General features: G+C 42.2%; 2 protein-coding genes across 3 annotated transcripts in view; both read left to right on the top strand.

Moving 5' to 3' along the window:
* The window catches only part of LOC110494129 (uncharacterized protein KIAA1671 homolog), a 33587-nt gene extending 20599 nt beyond the window's left edge, over positions 1–12988 (top strand). Inside the window, exons 1-7 of one of the 2 annotated variants that reach the window (XM_021568897.3) lie at positions 756–4357; positions 7469–7584; positions 8447–8546; positions 8644–8797; positions 9096–9229; positions 9587–9753; positions 9977–12988. In XM_021568897.3, coding sequence (XP_021424572.2) covers positions 4043–4357; positions 7469–7584; positions 8447–8546; positions 8644–8797; positions 9096–9229; positions 9587–9753; positions 9977–10052 — 1062 coding nt within the window. In that variant the 5' untranslated portion in view covers positions 756–4042 and the 3' untranslated portion in view covers positions 10053–12988. Of the gene's footprint in view, positions 1–755; positions 4358–7468; positions 7585–8446; positions 8547–8643; positions 8798–9095; positions 9230–9586; positions 9754–9976 lie in introns of those variants that run through there. The other variant, XM_021568896.3, reaches the window with a different exon arrangement.
* A 2585-nt stretch (positions 12989–15573) lies between these two features.
* Positions 15574–19694, top strand: LOC110494136 (beta-crystallin B3). Its single transcript, XM_036950220.2, has 6 exons — positions 15574–15720; positions 16081–16162; positions 16749–16867; positions 18346–18478; positions 18968–19110; positions 19271–19694. The coding sequence occupies exons 2-6, from the start codon at positions 16088–16090 to the stop codon at positions 19506–19508; spliced, it is 708 nt and encodes a 235-aa protein (XP_036806115.1). The 5' UTR covers positions 15574–15720; positions 16081–16087; the 3' UTR covers positions 19509–19694.
* The last annotated feature ends 8064 nt before the right edge of the window (positions 19695–27758 follow it).

The following is a 27758-nucleotide window of genomic DNA, read 5'->3' as shown; positions in this document are numbered from 1 at the left end:
GTAGCTTTAATTTTGAATATCAATCTGGTTCTACCCGCTAGGAAGAGTCACTGCTAAAAAAGTTATGACATTCCATGCACATTGGTGGGATTGAGAAGTATCAATTAGCCACACGATCTAGTTTAGTATTTTGATTATGCAAACACCAAAGATTTTGAATTTGAATGAAGGGTTTGAGTGACAGATGTATATGAAAGCAATTCTAGAGCTATGCAATGTTTTGAACAAACATATGGAGACTGCTCCTGTTGCTTTGTATTGACATTACCACCGCATTTATGTGTAGCAAATGCTGTTCTGCTTCAATGTGGTATTTTTAGTAGGATGACTAATGCAGAACTATTATTTTCAATGAGTCATGTTCTAAGTATTTTCCCTTCATCAGTGATTCACACTTTCTTTGTTGTTGTGTGGCGTACTTCCTCGTTCTATTGTCCTACACTCTTGTGTTTACATGAAAGTGCAGAGAGAATTTTTGTGTGCAAAACAGATTTGTGATTCATAGAGTTGGATTGTGGGCTCTGCTTTGCATTTTTGCCATAATGGTTTCTGTGACAGGGGAAGGTAACGCTATATAGGTCATTCTCCATTTTAAAGCCCTCAATGGCGCTACCTATGCTGAAACAGGCTTTGTGTCATGTGGGAAGTTTATCCAAGTCTATGTTAGCCTTATATTTATCTCACTTCCTTAATTCCCTTTTCTTTGAATGAGTGGGTTGCCATTTAGTCCACTAAGTGGTGCTAAATAACCAAACTACATTTACTGGAATAAAAACTGAAGTTACCTTTCAGTGAATCCAGTCATATTTCCTGCACGTCATGGCAATCCGTCACACATTTCACTGGTTTCATACAGATTTGAAAAGCTCATAATGAACAAGTAAGCTAGAGTAGAGTCAGCTAGAACTAAAGTAGAGCATAGTAAGCTAGAGCTAGAGTAGAGTCAGCTAGAGCTAGAGTAGTCAGCTAGAGCTAAAGTAGAGCAGAGTAAGCTAGAGCTAGAGTACAGTCAGCTAGAGCTAAAGTAGAGCAGAGTAAGCTAGAGCTAGAGTAGAGTCAGCTAGAGCTAAAGTAGAGCAGAGTAAGCTAGAGCTAGACTGGAGCTAGGGCTAAAGTAGAGAGAGCTAGAGCTAAAGTAGAGTACAGTAAGCTAGAGCTAGAGTAGAGTAAGCTAGAACTAAAGTAGAGCAGAGTAAGCAAGAGCTAGAGCTAAAGTAGAGTACAGTAAGCTAGAGCTAGACCTAGAGCTAAAGCAGAGTAAGCTAGAGCTAGACTGGAGCTAGGGCTAAAGTAGAGTAAGCTAGAGCTAGAGCTAAAGTAGAGTACAGTAAGCTAGAGCTAAAGCAGAGTAAGCTAGAGCTAGAGCTACAGAAGAGTAAGCTAGAGCTAGACTGGAGCTAGGGCTAAAGTAGAGAGAGCTAGAGCTAAAGTAGAGTACAGTAAGCTAGAGCTAGAGCTACAGAAGAGTAAGCTAGAGCTAGACTGGAGCTAGGGCTAAAGTAGAGTAAACTAGAGCTAGAGATAAACTAGAGCTAAAGTAGAGTAGAGTAAGCTAGAGCTAGATGAAGTATGTTACTGGTCTCCCACATGAAAAAAATACTATATCATGCATACAGTACTATAGCATTCACTGTAGTTTTGCGGACTTTACTGTACTGTTTACAGTTAACTATATTATAAATACTGTAGTAATGGAACTGTAGTATATTCACTATAATAATTAACGTAGTGTTTTTGCAGATTGTGGTATACTGTAGTATTTACTGCAGTATTTTTGTGGACTGTACTGTACTGTACTTGTGATATGGGGGAGGGGAATGAGCAGGGTATATGCAAATTAAATACTGTAGTATTTACTATAGTTAAAAAAGTGTAGTGTCACTGTGGACTATAGTGTTTTTGCGGAAAATACAGTTTTTTTTGCGGATAATACTGTAGTATTAACTATAGTATTCTATAGTATACTACAACACACTATAGTACTACACATGATCGAGGGATACTACAGTGTGTAGTATAGTATTCCACAGTATAATACAGTTCACCATAGAATTCTATAGTAAGTACTGTAGTATTCTATAGTAAACTGTAGTATTTTTTAATGTGGGCTGAGAGAGCATAGTGTCAAAGGGTCTTGAGTATTTGCTATCCAAGCCCCAGGCTGAGCAGCCAACCATGAGAGGCCCGTTCAGACTGACTGATTCACTGACTGATTGATGGATTGACTGTCGGACTGACTGACAGATAGATGGGCAGTATGTAGTAGTGGAAGGCATGCTAGCATAACTTAATAATAGATTAGAATCCTCCCCCCGCCCTCCCATCTATCAACACTGTTCAACAACCTCACTTCTCTCAAGACAGCAATTCATAAATACCATACATGGTACTTCAAGCTAGCTCTTGCTCTCTGTCTCTCTCCCTCCGTCCCTTGTCACCCCACCCCTTGCTGAGAGAGTGTCGCCTTCACTCTTGCTCTCTCTCTCTCTCTCTCTCTCTCTCTCTCTCTCTCTCTCTCTCTCTCTCTCTCTCTCTCTCTCTCTCTCTCTCTCTCTCTCTCTCTCTCTCTCTCTCTCTCTCTCTCTCTCTCTCTCTCTCTCTCTCTCTCTCTCTCTCTCTCACAAACACACACACAAAGACATACACAGCAAGAGAAGGAGGGCTCATGGACTGACAGAAAAGTTCCCCCTTCTCTCCTTTTCCTCTTCCCCCTTTCTCTTTCTCACACAAACACTGTTCTCCTTTCCTCTCTCTCCCTCCTTCTACCTCACATACTCTCTCCATATAACTTTTTCTCTCTCCCTGTTTCTCTCTCTCTCTCTCTCTGTTGTCTCTCTCCCTCCTACCTCACATACACTCTCCACATAACTCTCTTTCTCTCTTCCTGTCTCTTCCTGTGTCTCTCTCTCTCAGTACTTTCTCTCTCTCTCTCTCTCTCTCTCTCTCTCTCTCTCCCTCCCCTAGCCTGAAAAAGGTAGGCTTTTCACTCCGGCACCTGCCCTTACCTACAGCACAGAGAGAGGGCGAGAGGGAGGCGAGAGCAGAGCAGCACCTTGGCCCAGCCTCACCTTCCTGTGGGATTTTCCACCTTACTTCTTAACACAGAGCCCAGCTTTGTTTGTTGTTCTCTGGGAACGTTGGGAACATTCCCTCAGCTCTGTGGAGATCAAAGCAGAGAATGAAGCTCATCTCACCTGGCTGTGCATGGATGGATACCCGAAGCGGTCAAGATTCCCATCTGATTTTCCCATTTGAACCCATTTTCCGAAAATAAGTTTGAGGAAGGGTCAAAGAGAACCTGGGAGTTCAGGGGGTTTTAACTGCAGGAGAGACGGACAGGTTTGGTGTGTGTGTGAACGAGGGAATGTGCCAGAGCAAGAGAGAGAAAGAGACTTAATAGACAAAGAACATAAGTGAGAGCTAAAATAGTTCTACGTAGTCCATTTTTAAGGCTTGCTGGGCATTGAACAAGAACAATACATACAATAAGGAAAATAGTCTATCAGCTGCAACAGGAGTCATAGATTTATAACTTAGTACGTTTTCACTTTCAGGCTGTTTCTTAGTGTTTGTCAGTCTAGTTGTCACTGTGTGTGCTCAGATCCATTGTAAGTGAGCCCTGTGGTGTCATTGGAAGATTTTGTTGTATTCTGAGCACATTGTTGGCCAGTTCAAATGATTGACAGGGCTAAAGAAGAAGAGTTGTTTCAGGAAGCGGGAGTGAGGTTTATACAGGAGGACATGGGGAGATAAGATGGATCCTGCCCTAGCAGCACACTTTGGACCTAAATCAGACTTTGATGAACTCAACCTGTACTGGCTCCTGTCGACTATCCTGGAGGAGGACAATTTCTACCACCGCCATCTTTGAACTTTGGCACCAGGAAGTAAAACACTGTCAGGGGAAAGGGTTATCTCCACCTCAAACCTTAATCCAATTTTTTTTCAAGTATTGACTCTTGGTTACCTAATTTCACTGGTTTCCATGGTGACCCCGTCAGCACGGGGACCTGTCAGCATCATCACGTGGTAGCCAACAGCCATGCAGTACCTGGGTGGTAAACTGTCCTCCGCCCAGGTCCATGTCTCTGGCTGGGTGGGCAGCGTGCGTCGTTCCCTACAGGGGGCACTGAACTTAGTCTGGGGAGATGAGGAGGAGGTGGTGGTGGTAAAAGAAGAAGAGGAGGAGAAGGAAGAGGAGGATGAGGGTGAAGGTGGGGGAGGGGGCAGGAGGTTTGACAGGGCTGTGTCACCTCTGCGTAGCTTTGCCTCCCGGAGCCGGCAATCCCTGAGGTTGTTCTCTGTCCGGAGTCGCCAGCGGATGACACTGCGTAGACGGGCAGCAGACACCAGCGCTGTAAGAGAACCTGTCTGAACAATGTCATTATCTGCACTTTAACCAAATCTTTTTTCGAATGAACATGAACATAAAAGTGATACTTAGCCGAACAGCTTCTTTCTCTCCATAGTCCATAGGGCCACTAATTACATGTCTTTCTCCACCTCTATCCCTCCAACACCTCTCTACCTATTGTTGCTTATTCCAATCCTTCTTCTCGACCCCTCAGAGGCTTGTGTGTGTGTGTGTGTGTGTGTGTGTGTGTGTGTGTGTGTGTGTGTGTGTGTGTGTGTGTGTGTGTGTGTGTGTGTGTGTGTGTGTGTGTGTGTGTGTGTTGTTTATCAGTATGCATACGGTTGGCATTTCCCTCTGTCAGTGGTGTGAACATGGGGACACAAGGCCTGAGGGATAGCGATAAGGCCCATGGAAACACTGCTGTGTGTTTGTTCCCTGCTATGAATTTACTCATAATGCGTCTGCTCATGCTAACCTCACTTTTAGCCAGTGATAGGGAAGCTTCTCTGAAAATATAGTTTACCAAGCTACCAATTGCTTCACACTGGAAAAATTTAAGCTACACTAAACCTACCCTTGAGAAAAATATAGTTTACTTAACTAAAGTTACTTTGAAAAAGTAGTTCACTGCATACAAACTACTTTGTGATTATCACATCTAAATCTGAAATGTCATAGACTACAAATTGCAAGAACAGTTTGCTCTGGAGTCAAATGTTAACAGAATGTGTAATTTAGCCTATTAAACACAAAAACTGTTTCAAGTGAGAATAAGGCCGGTCTGATGCCAAAAAAGAAAGGAAATGCTTGCCTACTTCACCCATATTTTATTTTCTTTGTGTAAAAAAGGTAGTGTGTATTTCCAGTAGTTAGCTACACTGCTACATGGCAAAAAAAAGTAATTAACTACTGAAAACACTACCTAGGTTTGAATTTAGTTTAATTATCACCAAGCTACAGCAAAATGGAGTGAAATTACTATACTGAACAAAAACATAAACGCAACAACTTCATCCATTTTACTGAGTTAAAGTGGCTGGTCTCAGACAATCTTGAAATAGGAGAAATGCTCACTAACAAGGATATAAACAAATGTAGAGAAATAAGCTTTTTGTGCTTATTTTTTTTGGAACATTTCTGAGATCTTTTATTTCAGCTCATGAAACACATCACATGCGGCATTTATATTTTTGTCCAGTATAGTCGAGCTACACATAGTTCTCTATTCCCCAACAGAGCTTTAAGCCACACCGCTTAGCGAGATGTGTCTGTGCCTGTGTAATTTATCGCTGCATGTTTTCGAGGACATGCTAGCTAGCATTAGGTTGTATTTCATTCTGGGTGGCTTTAAGCCCCCCAATACTATACTGTAAAGATGTTCAAATGAGGTGTGACTGCAGAGCACTACCAGGAATCCTGCTCTGTCTTGACTTGTAACCCTCGCCCCACCCCCACCTATTATACTCATGCTGTTTGGATCCCCGCAAAAATAGTTTGGTTGTGTCATAACATCTCTCCCCAAGATGTGAACATTATTCCCAGTGGTGCCACCCACACGATAACATCTGCGTATACTACTTTAAGTCGCTTTGGTTTGGAGCGTCTGCTAAATGTATTATATTTTTTATTATAGAATGACTCCTTGTTTTGAAGGAGAATGGCTCCTTATTTTTGAATGACTTACTGCAATCGATATACACTAGTTATGATATTATCGCTGTACACGTGGATGACTTGCCCTTGATGTAAAAAAAAAAAGGGACTTTAAAAAATCTATTTTCATACCACATTGCTAGGTCTACTCACTATAGCATATAGTACGAAGTTGTCCTAAATTCCTAATTTGGTTACATATTACTGCCCAACTTATACACTGTAAGCTTTCTATGTACACCGGTGGAGATTTGTGAGCCTGCTAGTCTAGCTGCCTTCTGGACTGCTATACAGCTGCCGGTGTAACACCAACAATTTAACTCAGCTACTGTACATACCAGACAGGGTTGTGAAGACAAAGTCAAAAGTAGTGCACTATATAGGGAATAGGGTGTCATTTGAGACCGGGCCGAAGTAGACCCAGTCCTCCTGTCGGCGACTGTGCTTACTCTATGAGGACATAGCCTGCTGTACTGTAGGCAAATCTCCTGTTAGAGGTTGATTCATCTCCACAGTGACAAGGCCAGCCAGGCCAGACGCATTGTGCAAATTAAGTCAGACAGAGAAAATAGCTCCTGCTCTCTCTCTCTCTCTCTCTCTCTGTGTGTGTGTGTGTGTGTGTGTGTGTGTGTGTGTGTGTGTGTGTGTGTGTGTGTGTGTGTGTGTGTGTGTGTGTGTGTGTGTGTGTGTGTGTGTGTAGCCCGACTCACCCAATCAATCTGCAATCAAGGCAGTAAAGGAGTTATGACGAAAGATGTTTTCCAAATCAAAAGCTGTTCCTCTCCCACTGTATTTACACCGGGTTGGTTTCAGTGGAGGCTGGTGGGAGGAGCTATAGGAGGACGGGAATGGAATGGAATTAATGGAACGGTATCAAACAGATCAAACATATGGAAACCACATGTTTGACTCCGTTCCATTGATTCCATTCCAGCCATTACAATGAGCCCGTCCTCCTATAGCTCCTCCTCCTGGTCTCAACTGGTTGGTTTTGTTGCTGGGTAACATAAAAACTACAATAGATTGGCATGTGCGCCTTGACAAACACTAGAGTGAGGTGAGGTCAAAGAATGTGTGTGACTGTCAGTGTGTCTGTTAATGTGTGTGTGTGTGTGTCTGTGTGTGTGTGTGCGCGCGTGCGTGTGTGTGTAATCGTGTGTGTGAGGGTGGTGTTTTTTGAAGACAGTGTACCCTCTGTGACCAGCTCATTAAAATATTAATGCTTGGCTGGTTGTTTGACCTCTTTCTTTCTCTGTTGTGATGAACTCTCTTGGATTCACGTGCTCTCTTCAACACTGTTCTCTTGCAACCCCCTCTCCTAGTCACCCCACACGTTTACATTATATAGGCCCTCTAAAAGTGTCAGCTGAGTATTGGTATCTGTTTTGCTCCCTGCATAGTGTCCCTCTTCATGAAACTTACCTAAAGTTTTGATAACTCTCTCTTTCTCTCTCTCATCAGGAGCAGTTGAAGTGCTGTGTGGGAGTGGGAGAGGGACATGACACAGAGGCTCTGATTGGTGGAGAGCCAGACAAGCAGTATGGGGGATGTGACACTAGACTGTCTGAGGATGACAGGTGGGTACAGGAAAACCACCGTACAATAGCCCTATTCTACTGATAACTACACTATGGGTGCATGTCAATAGTCTTAAAGATCCCACACACCAGTAAGATTGTCAAATGTTTGCTTGCCGAGAGCACTCAGCACCTCTGAACAGAGTGTCGGCGGTCAGTCTCTTTTGTGTTCACACCGCACAGACTTTGAAGCCATCAGCCTTGTTAAAATACTCCAAACCAGAAGGTGGCAGTAGTGTTGCATTCTTAAGCCTAGTTTGGCAATGCTAGTCCCTGTGTATTTAGCTTTTTAGGTATCCAATGTTAGCTAACTAGCTAGCTGCACTAATGTTGCTATTGTTGTAGAAAGACCATGTTGATACTAGCCAGATGGCCACAGCTAGATAACTAGTTAGCAAGATGGCAAAAAACAATTTAATTCATAATCCCAAACTGCCAGTGTCAGCAGTGCCATAAACTTTTTTTCCCCTAGCTAGCTAATGTTAAATAAACCGTTAGCATGTCATTCGCTAGATAGCGTAAGATATTTTTTTAGCTTTTTGTTGTCACTCCTGTCGGGTCCCCCACATGGAGATTTGTGCACTCTGATTGGCTCAAAGTCAAGCTGTCGGCCACTGAGGAGCATTGCGATTCTATAAGTAGGTAGCCTACCAGGTCGGTACGCAGAAGGTAGTTAATTTGTTCTACCAAGACAAAGTGAAGGTAGTATACTTCTTCTGGTTAATAAAACATATTGCAGGGGGACACATGGATTGTGTGAACCCACATTGGAGCAGTACCAGATTAAGTGGACAAAGGTTTTCCATGTTTATGCCCACATTTTAATTGTTGGGATCTGTTTTTTTATTCCCCACATCCTAAGTCTGCAGACGACAGTGGAACAGATCTCCCCTGTCACACCAGATGAGCCTAACAGCACATATCCACTAGAAGAAACAGAGGAGCTATTAGCCTTTCCTGATGTAAGTCTCTTGTCAAGGCATATCTGGTACTTTCACTATGCATTTGTAGGCTACGATATTTGACTTTGCTTATCCCTGCGTGTGTGTGCGTGCACAGATTTCTCCTCTATTGGACACCAGTGCTCAGCGTGCAAGGGCAAAGCTGAGGAAGAGTCGGAGGACCCGCCCCCCTCGAGCTATTCATCAGAACTCTACCACAGCAACGCTTGAGGAAAACCGCATCCACGACTGGAGGTTCTGTGACTCCTCAGGTTAGTAGACAATTCCATTTGTCTACTACCTACCCCTATTTTTTTTATTTTGTATTTAACCTTTATTTAATTAGGCAAGTCAGTTAAGAACATTAGTTAGTTAGTTCTAGACAAAAGGTTGATAGCTACACCTTGCCCTCTAATAGGCTAGGTGGAATTTGCGGCATATATTTCTTACACCAATCTCATTCTTTCAGATACACAAGTGGCTAGGAGGTAGAGGTTAAGGGTCATTGCAACCATCCCTCATTAAAAGTAATTCACACAAGACCAAACATCTGTTATACCCCTTTTTCAGATAAGGTGGACTCTCTAACAAGGGGAGATTGTGAGTCTGATGAGGAGCAGCCCAGAGGGAGGGAGGTATGTTCACCACCTTCCCAGCCCCAGAGAATACCCCTCTTTTCTGGAATGGACCCGTCCGCTCTCAAGGTACAGTATGTAGATGCTCTCAATCCACCGATGCTCTATGTTACACCCTGAAAGATTGACTGAGGCTGTGTGCATCCCAAATGGCACCCTATTTCCTATTAAGGGTTCATAGGACCATAGGGTTCCGGTCAAAAGTAGTGAACAATATAGGGAATAGGGTGCCCTTTGGGACGTAATCTTAGATGCAATCAAACCTGCACTGCTGGACATGCTGCATGACAAAGTTCCTAAACCATAAAAAGTGCATATTGGGTGATAAGTGATTGTTTACTGCAGGATTTTTCTTAGTAAGGAGTTCCCTGCACTATCAAAAATGTTTAGAACATGACTTGTTCTTACCTTCACTGCCTCTCCTAGGCCCAGTTAAAGAAGCGAACAGGGGGAGGAGTTAAAGGAGCAGATACAGACAGTCAGACAGACAGTCTTGCTCTGTCCCCCTCTCAGCTCTCTCGCTCTCCCGGATGTTCCTCCTTCCTCCCCGGGACGTCACAGATGCTACCCCCTGTAGGGAACAAAGATGGAGGGTAAGTTTAGTCCCAACATGCTGCTCTTATCTTACTAGCATAAAACCACAGTTTCAGCATTGTAAGTTATTTTTGTAGTTTTAAAATGTTATTCAACATGAATCAACAAAATGTGATGAATGAGAACAACTAGCAACGCAGATGACTGAAATAGTTAGCTGGGTAAATTAGTTAGATGTTAGTACAAGGCAAACCATTTGATCTATGTTTGTGTGACCCTCAGGGGGGACTCGTCTCCTTCATGGCTGCAAGAACTCAAGTCTAAGAAGCGCTTGAGTCAATACAACAGTGAGGACTAGCTGAGTGGATGGACCTCATTTTTACACCAGCTATTACAATCAAAATACCTATCTGATCACATTCCCCTTCCATACACACCTTAAAGTGTTAGTTAACTCCAAAGAAAGCCTATAGCTTGTTAAAAGTTTGCAGTCTGACGTTGTCAGACACACTTTGATTTGAGTGAACTATCACTTTAAAATATGCCCTGTATCTGTGTCATGTAAATTAGCTTTTATTCCTGTTTACCTCTAGGAGATACCACCCAGCTAGCACATTCAGTTCCTTGGAACTTGTAGGAACGTACGTTTTTGGTTTCCCATTGGTTCTGGGAACAAAGCCATAAGAATCTTGACCGGTAAAACGAAAAGTTCTGAGAAAGGAAGTGAAAACGTGGTCTTTTCTGGAAACTTACATTTTTAGGTTGCAGAGAGATTCTGAGAAGCTTTCCTGGGAGGTTTTATTAACGTTCTGAGAACGTAAATTATAGGTTATGTGAAGGTATTTATATAACGTCCTGAGAAAGTGTTTCAATATGACTTTTAATAACACTGATAGTTTAGTTTGAACTCCAAGAACATATAGGACACATGGAAATGCATTTTTTTTATTGTGCCAGAGTCTAACCTATGATCTTCTGTTTTTTATCCATGGAATTAGTCAACTGCACCACCAGGATGGAGCTAGCATGCCATGTTTGTTTTTTACTCATACAAAGCTGATCATTTTAATCTATTCAAATAGACCCCATTTCAAAGGAAACAAGCACTAATTAAGTCCCGGTATGGCCAATTAGTGGGCGCAACCAACACAGTTAACAAGATAGAGGATAGAGAGTTTTGTTAATGCTGAGAACAGAATGTATATGTTTTTAAATAATATTCTTTAGAACGTTCTCTGAATGTTAGTCAAGTTTTTGTGTTTTTTATGGAAAATGTTCTTAAGGTTCTCTGAACAATTTGAGAACATGAATTTAACTAGAACCTGTAGGAAACGTTATGCTGAAGTACCAAAATTACCACAGAAAAATGTTGTTTCTTAATGTTCTTTGAACTATTGGAGAATATTCTCAATGTCAAACCAGTTGGAGAACATTCTTAGAATGTTACCAAAATTGTAGTGAAATATAACCATGTTTGAACATTTTGGAAACATTCTGTTAAAGTAATGAAATTCCAAGGAAACAATGTTTTCTTGTGAAGTTCCTTAAATGTGCTGAGAATGTTCCAAAGCCAAGCAACTACGCTGCACCATTCCCAAAAAGTTGCGAGAAGCATGCATGCAAAATAACCAACCACGCTCTCACCAAGCTCTAAGAAACATATGGTTCTCAGAACATTGTGTGCTAGCTGGGCATTGACTTGGAGATCATCCAACTGATGCTGCTGTTGTTGCTGACAAACACCCCTGTGACAAACACAGCAGTGACCTGGACTCCCTCCAATTGTGTGCCTTTCCAGAAACTCCCTTTTTTTTATTGACAAACTATGCAAGACAATGGAGAAGCATTGGATACTTTCCTGCCCTGCGTTGTGACCATCTCTTCGACTTTTCTATTTGTCAAAGGAATTATAAGCATGTAGACTATTTGAAACACACACACACACAGAGAATATTTGCAACATTTGGACAAGTGCCTCTCATTCCAGGATATGTTCTAGACTGTATCTTTCCATCCATCCAAACTTGCATGCCAGATTCTGTGTGGGAGCTTGACGTAATTGCCTGTTTAGGTCATGCACACAAATATCCACAATGCCACAAGGTTCACATACATACTTGAATTGTACATCTTTTGGCACCTAGCCAATGGAACTTTCCTTCTTTCTCAATTGATCTCTTGTTTTGAACTAACCCGGCGTTTTCTTTTCTCTGTTATGTGATGCACTCACTCGCTGCTCTGATGAGCTGCTCTTGATAAAAGTATCTGGGAGATACAACGATATTATCTCTACTCTGTCCAAACAAGAAAAGGAGAGGAATAGCTCTGTCTGCACCCTTGTTGTGGTTTGATTAGAGACAATGTCTCAACACCTGTGTACAACAGGCCTTTCATCTGATCTCAGCCAATAACAAACCAATACACATGTGCTTACTCTGCCTGCCATGATGCCCAAATCCTGCAATAGTGCCATAAAGCACTTTAAGAGGGATCCATTTACAGTAACAATGACAGGTGCACTAGAAAATAATTGTATACAATACCATTCCCCGTCCATAGGTGCAGACTGACATTGACAAAATGATGTCTATCAAATAATAAGTACTAATTTTACACATTCAGATTCAAGTATATTTGGGCAAGGTCCTATTGTAATTGCATTATAAACATGTTGATCTGATATGTCTGTATGTATTGCTGTCAGCCACAGATAAGACCTTGTTTCTTCTGAGTGTTGATCAGCTGACATTGTTCATTGCTGCCAGATCAATTAAGGAGTATTTTCTATCTGTGTTTTTTGAAAGGGTGCAAATCTCTAACATTTTCACTTTCATATTATCTTCATAACGTTCACTGGAATAATAGAAAACACAAACAATGCACACACTCAGAAATGCATATACTGTAGGCCTATATACAGTAAGAAACATATTTTGAATGGCACCATAGTGTTTTTGACACCTACACCTACTAGTCTACATTGACTGTGTGAAAAGTGGGTAACACCACTTGACACCCAAGGTCATAACACGTTATGATATGGCCATAACCATGTCATAACAGCTGACATAACTTGTCACAATATATATATATATATATATATATATATATATATATATGTCACAGCAGCTGTAAATATATATTTACACATTTATTCAAATAACTTTTTTTGCATGCCAAGAGGTTTCCTTTCGTTTGAAAGTTTGTTTCCTAAATCCTTTGTTGTTGTAATGAATTATTTTTAAAATAACTTGTAGAAAATAAACTTTATGACACTGTCATGAAGAATTGTGACCATCTTGTGTAACTTTACTTAGACTAAGAAAATACACTTCATGACACTGTGAAGAAGCACTATGACCATCGTAATCATATAAGCCAGATTGGCCTATCACGTACATGCCCTTATATCAGTCATTAGTCAAAAAGAGGGTGTCTTGTCCTGCTCCTGCATTCATCTCAGTCATCAGCAACAGAGCATTGGGGTAGGTGCATGTCTGACATCAATGTGTGTGCAATTACAATGATAATTTAATATGGTCAATAATTTTTTTATATATACAGTACCAGTCAAAGGTTTGGACACACCTACTCATTCAAGGTTTTTATTTTATTATTTTCTACATTGTAGAATAATAGTGAAGACATCAAATCTATGAAATAACACATACGGGAATCATGTCGTAACCAAAAAACTGTTAAACAAATCTAAATGTATTTTATATTTTTCAATGTAGCCACCCTTTGCCTTAATGACAGCTTTGGACACTTTTGGCATTCTCTCAACCAGCTTCACCTGGAATGCTTTTCCAACAGTCTTGAAGGAGTTCCCACGTATGCTGAGGTCATTAGCTGCTTTTCCTTCACTCTGCGGTACAACTCATCTTCAACCATCTCAATTGGGTTGAGGTCGGGTGATTATGCAGCATCACGCATGTAGGAACCACACATGTGGAGATAATCCGTTCACCTACTCTGCGTCTCATAAAGACACGGCGGTTGAAACCATAAATCTCAAATTTGGACTCATGAGACCAAAGGACAGATTTCCACCGGTCTAATGTCCACTGCTGTGTTTCTTGGCCCAAGCAAGTCTCTTTTTCTTATTGGTGTCCTTTAGTAGTGGTTTCTTTGCAGCAATTCGACCATGCAGGCCTGATTCACGCAGTCTCCTCTGAACAGTTGATGTTGAGATGTGTCTGTTACTTGAACTCTGTGAAGCAATTATTTGGGCTGAAATTTATGAGGCTGATAACTTACAGCGCTTAATGGTCTTTGCGACAGCACTTGAAGAAACGTTCAAAGTTCTTGAAATTCTCCATACTGACTGACCTTCATGTTTTAAAGTAATGATGGACTGTCATTTCTCTTTTCTTTTTTGAACTGTTCTTGACATAATATGGACTTAGCCCTATTTGGTAAAAGACTATCTTCTGTATCCCAACCCTACCTAGTCACAACACAACTGATTTGCTCAAACACATTAAGAAGGAAAGAAGTTCCACAAATGAACTTTTAACAAGGCACACTTGTTAATTGAAATGCATTCCAGGTGACTAACTCATGAAGCTGGTTGAGAGAATGCCAAGAGTTTGCAATGCTGTCATCAAAGTAAAGGGTGGCTACTTTGAAGATGAACACTTTTTTGTTTACCACATGATGTATGTGTTATTTTATAGTTTTGATGTCTTCACTATTATTCTACAATGCAGAACATAGTAAAAGATAAAGAAAAACCCTTGCATGAGAAGGTGTGTCCAAACTTTTGACTGGTGCTGTATAACATAAACATACTGTTGACACGCAGACTAATGAAATGTTTTGCCATGTGTGGTAGGTTTTGTGCATTTTGAAACACTTATGTAGGTGTCATAACCAGCCATAAAACAACTACCGAGGTAGGTTTTGTGGGTTTTTACACTCTTATGTAGGTGTCATAACCAGCCATAAAATAATGCAATATATGTCACGACAGGTCTAACTATGTGTCATGACAGTATTATGACCCTATTATAACAGGTTATATATAACAAGTTATGTCAGCTGTTACGCCATATTATGACATGGTTATGACCGTGTCATAACGTGTCATGACGCTGGGTGTCAAGCAAAGTGCTACCGAAAAGTGTGTGATAGGATCATGTTGGTTCCATGCACCAGGTGCCAATAGACAATATGATTACTGTATAGTAAGGAAGGCCTTCTCTAGATTCCCCCTGGAAAGTGCGCTTGCGAAAATGTCCAGTGCGTCAAAGGAGGCTTGTAAGAAGATTTTTCAGGGTTTGCATGGCAAAGACAGATGTTTGACTGGGATCCTACTGATATAGTACTGACACCTGGTGCATTGGAGAGTGTCACACATAGATTAGAGAAAGAGGTGAATAGTGGGATGCAAGGAGAGAAAAAGGGCAGGAGGAAAGAAACTTAAAGGATGAAGAAAGGACTGAAAGTGAAAGAGGAGTGATGATGTAATAAAATGCACGAGGGAGGAGTGAAGGTAGATGAAGGAGAGTAAATAGAAAGCAACAATAGAAAGCGGAAAGTGCGGGTGAGATGGCGGGGCAGTGGACAGGCGGACGGATGGAAAGCTGGACAGACAGATGGGCAGTTGGGTGTGGCCAGTAGTGCTGAGTGGAGTTGATCTCGCTCAATCCTCTTGGCTCGCTGTCTGTGTGTGCCCACCATCGGGCCACTGGCAGGGTGGCAGCGTGAGCGTGGTCGGCCCGGGTGGAAGCGGGTGCCAATATACCCCGACCGAGGGCACGCAGCCCTATTGAGAGGCAATGTGATGGACACAATGCAAGCGACAGACTTGCTGCATCAACAGCATCACCCGCCCCTGATTTTTTTGCTGCTGTGTGCCATTTATAAACCATAAATACCCCCCTGGCTCCTAGTGCCTTCTCACCAGGCCTCCACACTCACACACCCTCATACAGAGACAGAAAGAGGGAGAGAAAAGGAAAACAAGGAAAAACGGAGAGAGTGTGGCTCGTACGTGGTGCAGTGAAGCACAAGCCATCCAGGTAAAAATAGACAGATCCCTCTCTTTCCTTGGTGCTCTGACTGTCTTGTGCTGCAACTCTTGCTGTTTTCAATTATCCCCATTTATCTCTCTCCATAACCATGTATGCACTGTTATTTTGCCTGGAGCTGAATGTGCATCAATGTGTCAAGCGTAAAAGTCCCTTTGTGAAATCAGAATGTGTATGATTTTTTTTTATGTAAGAATGTTTTGGAATGTAGATGGTCAAACAATAGTGTAATGGGTAAAAACCAACATCTCGGGCAAACAGTGGCTTCTTCTCCATCATGAAGTTACCATTCCGTTAGTCAGCACCTCTCAAACATTTTTGGAGGTTTGTCAACTTTTCTTTGGAATGCAGAGGGAACATGTCAGAGCAGCAGGGTGCACCGGAGCAGCTGGCAGCTGGAAAGAGCCAAGGAGGGGCAGGAGCCACCTACAAGGTGGGTGTAGGGTGAAGTTGCCTCTAGACGCTGATCTTGGGTCAATTTTGTATTTTCCCCACTAAAAGCTGATCTTAGTTCTGTACCTACTATCCTTTGGTGGTGAAACAGCGTATTCTTAGAATCTTTTAGTGGTAAAAGGGTTCCAAGTAGAACCTTGTATTAGCAAAAGGGCATCCTCATGGAACCACAAATAGTTACATTTAAAGGGTTCTCCTATGGAGGCAATTGAACAATCCTTTATGGTTCTAGGGAGCACCTTCTTTCTTTTTGTAGGGAAAAATTTTCCCTAGAGCTACAAGGTGCCCGACATCCGTTGGACCTTATTATAATCTTATTATATCTTAGCCTAAGATTCACTTGGTCTGACTTTTTATGAAATGTCACTGATACTACTAGTATGTATTTACAATGACATAAGCAAAATAATGCACAACAACACGGCAGTATAGTACAACACATTGTTAAATTACAACGGTGCAATCTTCATGCAGTTTCTGCCTATGTTAATGTTGTTGTTAAGCTTATTGTGTACTAATGTAATTACTTACCATTGACCCATGCCTCTTCCTGACTTATCTTGTAGGTGGTGGTGTTTGAGTTTGAGAACTTCTGTGGGAAGAAAGTGGAGCTGTCTGCAGAGTGTAAGAATGTGATCGAAAAGGGATGTGAGAAGGTGGGATCTATCATCGTGGAATCAGGACCGTAAGTGTCACCAATATTGATTTTCTACATTTTCCATCATGCCTCACTCTTGCCCCCTTCCTGTTTACCTGTCTCTCCAATACTCTCCAACACTGCCCTTATCAAAACGTTAAAACATTTATGAATCCAACTTCAGTCTCTAGACAATGAAATTCCATTCTTATTCAACTGTGTATACATTTTGATCACAGTTCTTATCAATTACCTTTCATGCAGGGGAGACCAAGGTTGGTTGTCTCGTGGGTTGGTTTTCACAGTGCTAATTACTCACCATCTAAATGGTGCTGTGTAATAATGTTAAGGTTAAAATCTCTGAACTATTTGAAAGAACTCATCCACCTGGTTAATTAATGTCAGCATGATCAAACATTGAGGTTAGGAGAATTGGTGTTTTTCATAGGTGAAAGTAAAAATATATATTGGCGTGTTCTTTGTAAATGTTTATTATGGAAGTATCCATGAACGATTATGTTTTTGAAAAGAGGAAAGGGAACGCTATATTTCAAACCAATTTCTGAGTTCCTAGGCCAAGCCATGTGGTAACTAACATATTCATTAGCATTGGGGGGTGGTTGGGGATGGATTTGAAAAAAGTAATGTTTTGAGGTTAACATTTTAACCATAGGATTATGTCATCGTGGTAACCAATTTTAACATTGACAAACCTTGCATAAAATATGTTGAATTTGTACCTTTGAAACAACATCAGATCTTCAATGTAATGTCCACTAAAATAAAAAAGCAATAGGCTGGGCAGCACCTCCTACTGGAGAGTTTATCTATCTACAACTACCCTGCGGTTTTCCATCCAGGCCCTGCTTATCTTTGAGATTTGTCACTGTCTGTTACCAATGTGCTATTGTGAGAATTTAGATGTGCTTTTAGATGGTTAAAAGCATAGTGGTAACACATTGGGAATTCGACAAACTTTCAACTGTCTTTTTGAGTGGGCGAAAAAAAGTTGTAATCACATTGATCCAACGTATCAACCAAATATTACCCAATTCTCCAAGTTGAAATGACGAGGTGTGCACAGTGGGATATTATTCTCAAGGGATAAAACGCTGAAGTTTGTTAGGAATATCATTCTATCAAAGAAAGGCTAGGCTACTTCTAAGACTGTTGGCTATATTGCTTCATTCCCTGTTACAAAAGGAATAAGTTACTAGAAAACATTGTGACAATCAACCCCATACTGTGACAACAAACCCCGCGATGGGGCTGGTTGTCATAAGTGGACAGAGTTTGTTTGATGCCTTATAACTCAATGTTGAAATAAGATAATGATCAAAAAAAGGTCCCAGTTTCAACCCAAGACCTTGGTCTTTCTCCTAAAAGAGTCTTGTAAGATATACTGCTGCTGAGAGAAACACACAAGAGTAAAAAGTGTGACAACCAACCCTGGTCTCTCCTACCATCTCACTACTACTGTTTATGTACAAGAAATTGGTAAAGCGTAATTACCTTTGTGTTCTCAGCTGGGTGGCATTTGAGCGCCAGGCATTTGGCGGGGAGCAGTTTGTGCTGGAGAAGGGCGAGTATCCTCGTTGGAGCACCTGGACCAACAGCCAGACTAATAACTACCTGCTGTCCCTCAGGCCACTCAAAGTGGTCAGTATATCCCTGTAACTATAATTAGAATCATCATCGTTTAACTGGGTATATTTACATGTACCAGGAATCTGACATGGTGCAATGGTGCTGACAACCCCTTACAATAAACAGAATACACAGACAGAATTTAGCCAAAATTATTTACACATAATCTACGTATAGTATATAAGGATGTAGCCTACTGACCATAGCAACCTACAGTGTCATGTCAATGAGATAAGACTAACCTGTCAAGCTAAAGGGCAAATCCCTTTTGTTTCCTAAGTTAACAGAATTCCACATAAGAAACCTATTTGTACCAAATTATTTGTGCTCCCAAGCCACCAAAAGTATTTATTTGATCATTATTTAGTTATTTGAAACTGCACTTTTCTAAGTAGGGTTACCAGCCCTGGAGTAGTAGCTACCTTCCTTAAAAGTAAACACCAAGTAAACAGCAGACATGAAAACATAGTGTAACCACCACCCATTCCTGTTCCTGCCCAGGACAGTGCGGATCACAAACTCCACCTGTTCGAGAACCCAGGCTTCGCTGGGAGGAAGATGGAGATTGTGGATGACGACGTCCCCAGCCTGTGGGTCCATGGCTTTCAGGACCGTGTGGCCAGCATCAAGGCTACGAATGGAGCGTAAGTTCAACACCTTTACACATCATTGAGATCAGGCATACAGTATCTGTCTACAGCTAGGTTACTGCAAGGTTATCTCTCATGCAAGTATGGCTCTGAATTTCAACCGATTCTGTTCCATAAATGTCATTATAGCTGTATGTCCCCTTGCCCTCCCTAGGTGGGTGGGCTACATGTTCCCAGGCTACAGGGGCCGCCAGTACATCTTTGAGCATGGAGACTACAAGCACTGGAATGACTGGGGAGCATCAACACCTCAGATCCAGTCTGTCCGACGCGTGCGTGACATGCAGTGGCACAAGAGAGGCTGCTTCATTGCCCCCACCCCCACCCCCACTCCCACCCCCGCACCCAACCCCACACCACCTGCCCCCCCTAACGCCACTGGCACCAGCTGAAAGAGAGTGGCTGTGGCCCCAGGCAGCCTAAGAAGCCAAATCCGGGCCTCCCATCCATCCAGGGCTCCACCGAACCTCACCTCCTCGTCACAGAGGGTCAGCAAGAAACGACGAACTCGGAAGTGAAGTAACCATCTCTGACTTACCTATGTGTCTGGGGTGGAAATAATAAAGGCTTTGAACCCATTTTGGTTTGACCCAACTGGATGTTTTTGTCAGTCCCTCTTACAGAGTTGCTATGAAAACTTCTCTGAGGTTGTTAGAATAATATTATTTAGTGTGCCAACATCATACAATAGCAGAAATAATATTTGGTTAATGGTGCTGGTTTACATATCCTTCTTTAGAATGGTTGTAAGGTAAAACACTGACCAGTGTTTTATTATCACCATAAAAAGTATGCACGTTCACCCAACAAAGTTAATGTAGACTACGGGACATTCCATTGAAATGTTACATGCACCGGTCAACAGGTACAGTACACCTTGTAGTTTTCTGTCAATTGAGATTTGAGTAAGCACTAATGTCTTCAGAGTGTATTGGAACATGAGTCATGACATAGTGCACAAATTTGTTTTATTAGAATCATCAACACATGACTTAGATCATTTACAAAACCCAAAATATGAAATCAGTAACCAACAAGGCAACAGTAAACATGCTGGCCCCCACGAATGATGCAGCACCCCCCTAATCAGTGTCATTTTGTAAATGAAGGATCTCTATGCCAACAAGCATCATTCACTCAAGTTTTGTCAAAATCGGGCCAGTGCTGTCTGAGATATCGCGTGGGTTAGCTAGACTCACATCCCTGAGCAAGTGTGCCATATTTCATCACTGAGTCAAACAGATCAAGAGCTATAAACATGTGCCTGTATTATAGCGCCACCGTGTGGTCGATATGAACGTTCTCGCATATGTTGAGTCTTTACAGTGTTTGCAACTTGTGTAAAAAATGTTGTTACATTACGAATATACTGACGGATTTATATCGATTTGCGTCAGACCACGCCCACATGAATGTTTACTGGTGAATAGCAGCCATGCTGTTTTAGCTACTAGTCTGAAAACTGGTGTGTTTGGAGACCTTTCTCCATAGATGCCACACATCAAGTTTAATGCAGATCGGTCATTTGATGACAGAAGAGTAGAGTTGTTTTTCACAAAATTCTAAATTATGAAAAATCCATTGTGGCAGGACTTATGGGTCCCTGAGGCAAATTTGTTCCTTGTGAGTAGAGGGACCTATGTACCAAATTTCATGACTTTAAGGTCAAATGTGGTGAGGGGCGTGACCTTCCAAACGCTTGCATTTTCAATCTTGTGTTATAGCGCCATCATCTGGCCAATCAGTGTAACTTTGTAAATACCGGATCTCTATGGCTAGATGCATCATTCACCAAAGTTTTGTCAAAATTGGGCCAGTGCTTACAGATATTGTATGCGACTAACGTTTGTTCGTACAAATGTACAGAGACAGATCCATAGTCCCCTCCCTGATTTCATCGTGGGGGACAATTCCCTTTTCAGCGTACATGTATTCTAAGGACTTTCCGACACTGTGCAGAATAAGCTGCAAAGGTCTATTGCTGAGTTCATAACCAGCTTGAACGCCCCTCCAACTGGTAATTACAAGTGGGGAACTCGTCTATCATCCATGAGCTCCTATTTCTCCCACATGCTGACCTCTGACAACACCTACTAAGGAAAGGACTTCAATAACAGCCTTTTCAGCAGTTAAATGCAGAAACAACATATTATTTATACAATGAAAACTATTAATATGGTTTTTGAGTACTATAATTTGTTAAAAATAATTATATCTGTACTTTTAGTATGGATGACGCTGGCCAATAGCCAAGCGGTGTTTCTCAACAAGTCCAAGCAGGTGAATGCATCCAACTGGTATTTATGAGTTCACAAAGAGTAATTACCACCTTCCCACTTCGTTATGAAAGCAGCATATGCCCCAGAAGTTGGGAAGGCTTTTTCAATTAGGGAGTTATTTTATGCTGACCCAGGTTCATCCAAGCAATGGCAGGGGCTTTTGTAGGATTTGAAAACATTTGAGGCTTAGCCCAAAGCCACTAGGGGGGTCCGGGGACATTCTCCCCCAGCAGAAAAAAAGAGAGAAAGAATTTCAACAGCTAAATGAATGAATTTGGTGCACTTTAAGATGAAGATTGAAAGATTAGAACATTGAGAGATTAGATATTTTTTAGGTAACTTGCACCTTCCACAGCAGACACTGCCCGTACTCAATTATAGTTGCTACTGTGGGTCTCCTCTACTCTGGAGCACTCTCTACTCTCGAACAGGTACATTTACAGTGTATTGTCAAAAACCACTAAACAACTTCAAACATTGGCTCATTGGACAGGTCATAGTCTAACTGATCAAACAATCCCACAGTACCCAAACACACACACAGACATGCACACACACACTCTGCAGTAATTAGAATACATAGAGCAGTGTGCCCACCCCTTCTCTGCCTTTCTCCTCTCAAGGCTCAGGAGAAGACCCAGATGCAGACAGTTTCAAAGTAACAAAAGTTTATTACAAAAACAGGGGGGCAGGCAAACAACAGGTCAAGGGCAGGCAGAGGTCAATAGTCCAGAGCAGAGTCCTAAAGATACTGAATGGCAGGCAGGCTCAGGGTCAGCGCAGGCAGAGGTCAGTAATCCAGCGTGGTATGACGAGGTAAAGAACAACAGGCAGGCTCCGGGTCAAGGCAGGAAGAATGGTCAAAAACCAGGAAAGATAGAAAACAGGAACTAGAGACAGACAAGAGCATGGTAAAAACCACTGGTAGGCTTGACGAAACAAAAAAACTGGCAACAGACAACACAGGTATAAGTACACTGGGGATAACGGGGAAGATGGGAGACACATGGAGGGGGGTAGAGACAAGCCCAACGACAGGTGAAACAGATCAGGGTGTGACAGTACCCCCCCTCCCCCCTCTAAGGGCGTCACCTGGCGTCCTACCTAGGCGCATACCTGGTTGACCGGGGTGCCAGCATTGGAATTCAGCGATGAGGCCTGGGTCTAGGATGTCCCTGGCGGGGACCCAGCACCTCTCCTCCAGGCCATAACCCTCCCAGTCAACCAGGTACTGGAATCCCCTGCCCCGAGGATGAACCTTCAGGAGGCACCTCAACGTGTATGCCGATTGGCCTTCGATGAGATGGGGAAGAGGGGTGAGCCTAGAAACAGGAGACAATGGGCTGTGATACATAGGTTTAATCCTAGACACATGAAAAGTGGGATGTATACGGAGGGTATAGGGCAACAGAAGATGAACAGCAGAGGGGCTAATAATATTGGAGATAGGGAAAGGGCCAATAAAGCAGGGGGAAAGTTTGCAGGATTCCAACCGGAGGGGCAGGTCTTGAGTGGACAGCTGGGGACGATGCCAGTCCGGTGGCGGTCCGCTTGTCGTCGATACCTGGAAGTGGTCTTGAGAAGAGCCGACCGGGCTCTCTTCCAGGTACGACTACAGCGGCGGACAAACATCTGGGCTGAGGGTATGTCTTCCTCCTCCTCTTGTTCCGGGAAGATCTGGGTCTGATAACCCAGGGAACACTCAAAAGGTGAGAGCCCAGTGGCAGAGTAGGGGAGGGTATTGCGGGTGTATTCAACCCGCACAAGTTGCTGGCTCCAGGAGGTGTGGTTGGCACAGACAAGGCAGCGAAGTCGCCTCCAGGTCTTGATTGGCTCGCTCCGACTGGCAGTTGGACTGAGGGTGGAACCCGGATGACAGGCTGGCCAATGACCCAATGAGTGTGCAGAACACCTTCCAGAACTGGGACAAGAACGGAGGACCCCGGTCAGAGACCATGTCCACCAGGAGTCCATGGATTTGGAACACATGCTGGGCCGTCCCTTTGGCAGAGGGCAGCTTGGGGAGAGGAAGGAAATGGGCGGCTTTGGAAAACCGGTCCACTACTGTCAGGATGGTGGTGTCGCCATCAGACGGGCGAAGACCCGTGATGAAGTCCAGGGATATGTGAGAGCAGGGACGGTGAGGGACAGGCAGCGGTTTAAAGAGACCAGACATAGCTTGCCGAGGAGGCTTGTTCTGAGCACAGACTGTGCAGGCGGCGCCAAACGTGGAGATGTCCAGGACCATGGTGGGCCACCAAAAGCATTGCACTTCCTGATTTGGCCTCATTGTAGATTTGGTTGTTTAAGAAATGCTAGCAGCCATGACTGAATTCAAACGTGAGTTGGTTTTGGGGTCTGGTGAGATGTGAGTTTCCCGTGTGTTTGTTTACAGGTGAGAAGAGTTAGCCAAATTATTTAGCCAATTGGCTGGTGTGCAACTTGACTGACTTTGGATAGCCTATGTCCGGGGCTAGTTAGGGACCGTCAATAAATTACACAAAGTAAACGAGACAATATTTTCACGTTGCACACCTTTAATTCCTCATTAAATTATTTCAATATTTGTATATAATTTTTTACAATTTATAGTTGGTTTGAGGTGTTTTAGTAATGAATTTTGGAGCTATTGGAATTTTAACATTGTTCCATGTACATTTTGCAATTTACAGATGGTCCCTAACTAGCCCCATAGGGATATCCAAAGCCAACCCAAATTTACCACAGGCATTATGATCAGGTGGCATGCAGCTGCACTCCGAATTGATGATTACATCACTGCACTCTATACTCCTTTGTAAACTGGTCATCTCTGTATATCCATCACAAGACCCACTGGTTGATGCTTATTTATAAAAACCCTCTTAGGCCTCACTCCCCCTATCTGAGATATCTACTGTGGCCCTCATTCTCCACATACAACACCCATTCTGCCAGTCACATTCGGTTAAAGGTCTCCAAAGCACACACATCTCTGGGTCGCTCCCCTTTTCAGTGTGCTGCAGCTAGTGACTGGAACAAGCTGCAACAAACACTCAAACCGGACAGTTTTATCTCAATCTCTTCATTCGAACATTCAATCATGGACACCCTTACGACAGTTGTGGCTGCTTTGTATGATGTATTGTTGTCTCTACCTTCTTGACCTTTGTGCTGTTGACTTTGCTCAATAATGTTTGTACCATGTTTTTGTGCTGCTACCATGTTGTGGTGCTACCATGTTGTTGTCATGTTGTGTTGCTACCATGCTGTGTTGTCATGTTTTGCTGTTATGTTGTTGTCTTAGGTCTCTCTTTATGTAGTGTTGTGTCTCGTTGTGATGTGTGTTTTGTCCTATATTTACAGTGCCTTGCGAAAGTATTCGGCCCCCTTGAAGTCTCTCGATGTGCAAAACTGATAGACATACCCCAAGCGACTTACAGCTGTAATCGCAGCAAAAGGTGGCGCTACAAAGTATTAACTTAAGGGGGCTGAATAATTTTGCACGCCCAATTTTTCAGTTTTTGATTTGTTAAAAAAGTTTGAACTATCCAATAAATGTCGTTCCACTTCATGATTGTGTCCCACTTGTTGTTGATTCTTCACAAAAAAATACATTTTTATATCTTTATGTTTGAAGCCTGAAATGTGGCAAAAGGTCGCAAAGTTCAAGGGGGGCGAATACTTTTGCAAGGCACTGTATATTGTATTTTTTTATAGCATTTTTTAATCCCAGGCCTCCATCCCCGCAGGATGACACTAGAATAAATGTTTCTGATTTATATCGATGCCACATAGGCTTTTTTCTAGATGAGAAGTTTTCTAGGGGCAGATGCTCTTTAAAGTTACTGTATACGAATTTGACCAGGGCAACTCAACTGTAAAGAAAAATTAAAGTGTTCACATAACAGTGCAACACAACTCCAAACAGGACAGATACGACGACTATGTAGCTTCTTATCTGTCCTGTTTGGAATGTGTTAGAGACATGAGCGAAAAACATACCTATAGAATGCAGTTATAAGACTGCTATGATTAATTTCATAACATGAGTTCTACCAGCTGATGTCTATTAGCTAATGTGGTGTTGGTTTGGTAGTGGTATCATGGAAGATTCCCATTCTTTTGATCCAGGTTCGATTCCCGGGCGGCGCACTCCTTTTGGGCTCCGAGTGGCGCAGCGGTATAGGGCAATGCGTCTCGATACCAAAGGTATCACTACAGACCCTGGTTCGATTCCAGGCTGTATCACAACCGGCCGTGATTGTGTGTCCCATAGGGCGGCACACAATTGGCCCAGCGTCATCCGGGTTAGGCTTTGGCCGGGGTAGGCTGTCAAACCCGTCATTGTAAATAAAAAAATATTATTATGTTTCTGGCTTCCCTCCCCAAGTTTATTACATACACATGATATACATGGCGTGCACAGTGCAATGAAATGCTAACCTGCAGGTTAACCACTCGAGAATGCAACAATACAAAGTAAATAGCCAAGTGAATAAAAAGTAATACAAATAAAAGCACAATTAAATATTTGCAGTTTTTACAAATACTTACATAGCCTATATGGGGAAAAAAAACAAGCATGTTTACCAGTAGAATCAAATAAAATCTAATTGTATTTGTCACATGCACCGAATACAACAGGTGTAGACCCTACAGTGAAATGCTTACTTACTTAAAAAGATTAAGTAAAAAATTGATAAGTAAAAAATAAAATAACTGATAATTAAAGAGCAGAAGTAAAATTACAGTAGAGAGGCTGTATACAGGGTGTACCGGTACAGTGTCAATGTGCGGGGGCACAGGTTAGTTGAGGTATTTGAGGTAATATGTACATGTAGGTAGAGTTAAAGTGACTATGCATAGATAATAACAGAGAGTAGCAGCAGCGTAAAAAGAGGGGGGACAATGCAAATAGTCTGGGTAGCCATTTGATTAGCTATTCAGGACTCTTATGGCTTGGGGGTAGAAGCCTTTTGGACCTACACTTGGCGCTCTGGTACCCCTTTCCGTGCGGTACGGAATAGGTTATAAGACCTCTATGATTCATTTAATTTGGTCAGTTCTATCACATCAACATTGCTCATTTTAAAAAGGGTTAAATATAATGTTGTAGTAAAGTTCAGCTTCAATCCACAGGGGGGCACTGCATCATTGTCAGAAGATATGTGCTCCAGTCAGAAAAACGTTCCATCATTTCTTCTGTCTCAGCTACCTAGCCAGCCAAGCTAGCTTCAGAAACGAAATCCCTCAAATACACTCGCTGGAAATAAACACTTTTCCTAATATCATGACTTATATAAATATCCTTAGCTTTCCCATTCACTAAATATACTGTTAAATAACTCTGACACAATAGCTGTTTAAGGATGCTGAGCGCTAACGCTAGTTTATTAGTATTAGCCAACCCTTATGGTGGGGAGACAAGCTAGTTAGCTACACCAAACCCTGCACAAACCCATCATTTATATATATATACACACTAGATGACAATTTGGGGTCGCAGTGTTGAAGCCCCATGCCTCCATCTTGTGACTCCACCACCGTAAAAAAAAAAAAATTGGAAGCTATAGAAATGCATTTATTAAATGTCTAAATTTGTTTTTGACACATTTTTATAATATAAAAACACCTTAATGCATACTTTGATTACTTATATTATGTGAGCTAAACATACATATATATATTTTTACAATATGAAAACTTCCCTTAAAGTATAATTTGTTGAGTTTACAAATTTTACTGTCCCCACTACAACAACAAAAATACATGGAATTTGTCCTTAAAACATTTAATTGAAATACTGCAGAATTCCATTCAGCCGCTCCGACTGGGGAGTGCCAATGTGGCCAACCGGTGGCTTCAAAGCCTTTCAATGGCCAATACATAGCATCAACAATCCAGAGCTTATATACACTGAACAAAACTATAAATGCAGCATGCAACAAGTTCTAAGATTTTACTGAGTTACATATAAGGAATTCAGTCTATTGAAAAATTCAATAGGACCTAATATATGGATTTCACATGACTGGGAATTTAGATATGCATCTGATCTATATGCATATATTTGATCAGGCTGTTGATTGTGGCCTGTGGAATGTTGTCCTACTCCGAACTGGGACAAGCTGTCATACACGTCAATCCAGAGCATCCCAAATATGCTCAATGGGTGACAGGTCTGGTGAGTGTGCAGGCCATGGAAGAACTGGGAAATTTTCAGCTTCCAGGAATTGTGTACAGATCCTTGCGACTTGAAGCCGTGCATTATCGTGCTGAAACATCCGGTGATGGCAGCGGATGAATGGCACCACAAAGGGCCTCAGGATCTCATTAAAATTGTTGTCCGTAGCTTATGCCTGCCCCATACCATAACCCCAC

Source organism: Oncorhynchus mykiss, chromosome 17 (assembly GCF_057628025.1).
Source record: "Oncorhynchus mykiss isolate SJ-2025 chromosome 17, ASM5762802v1, whole genome shotgun sequence".
Lineage (NCBI taxonomy): Eukaryota > Metazoa > Chordata > Actinopteri > Salmoniformes > Salmonidae > Oncorhynchus > Oncorhynchus mykiss.
This window is presented reverse-complemented; position numbering and strand designations above follow the sequence as displayed.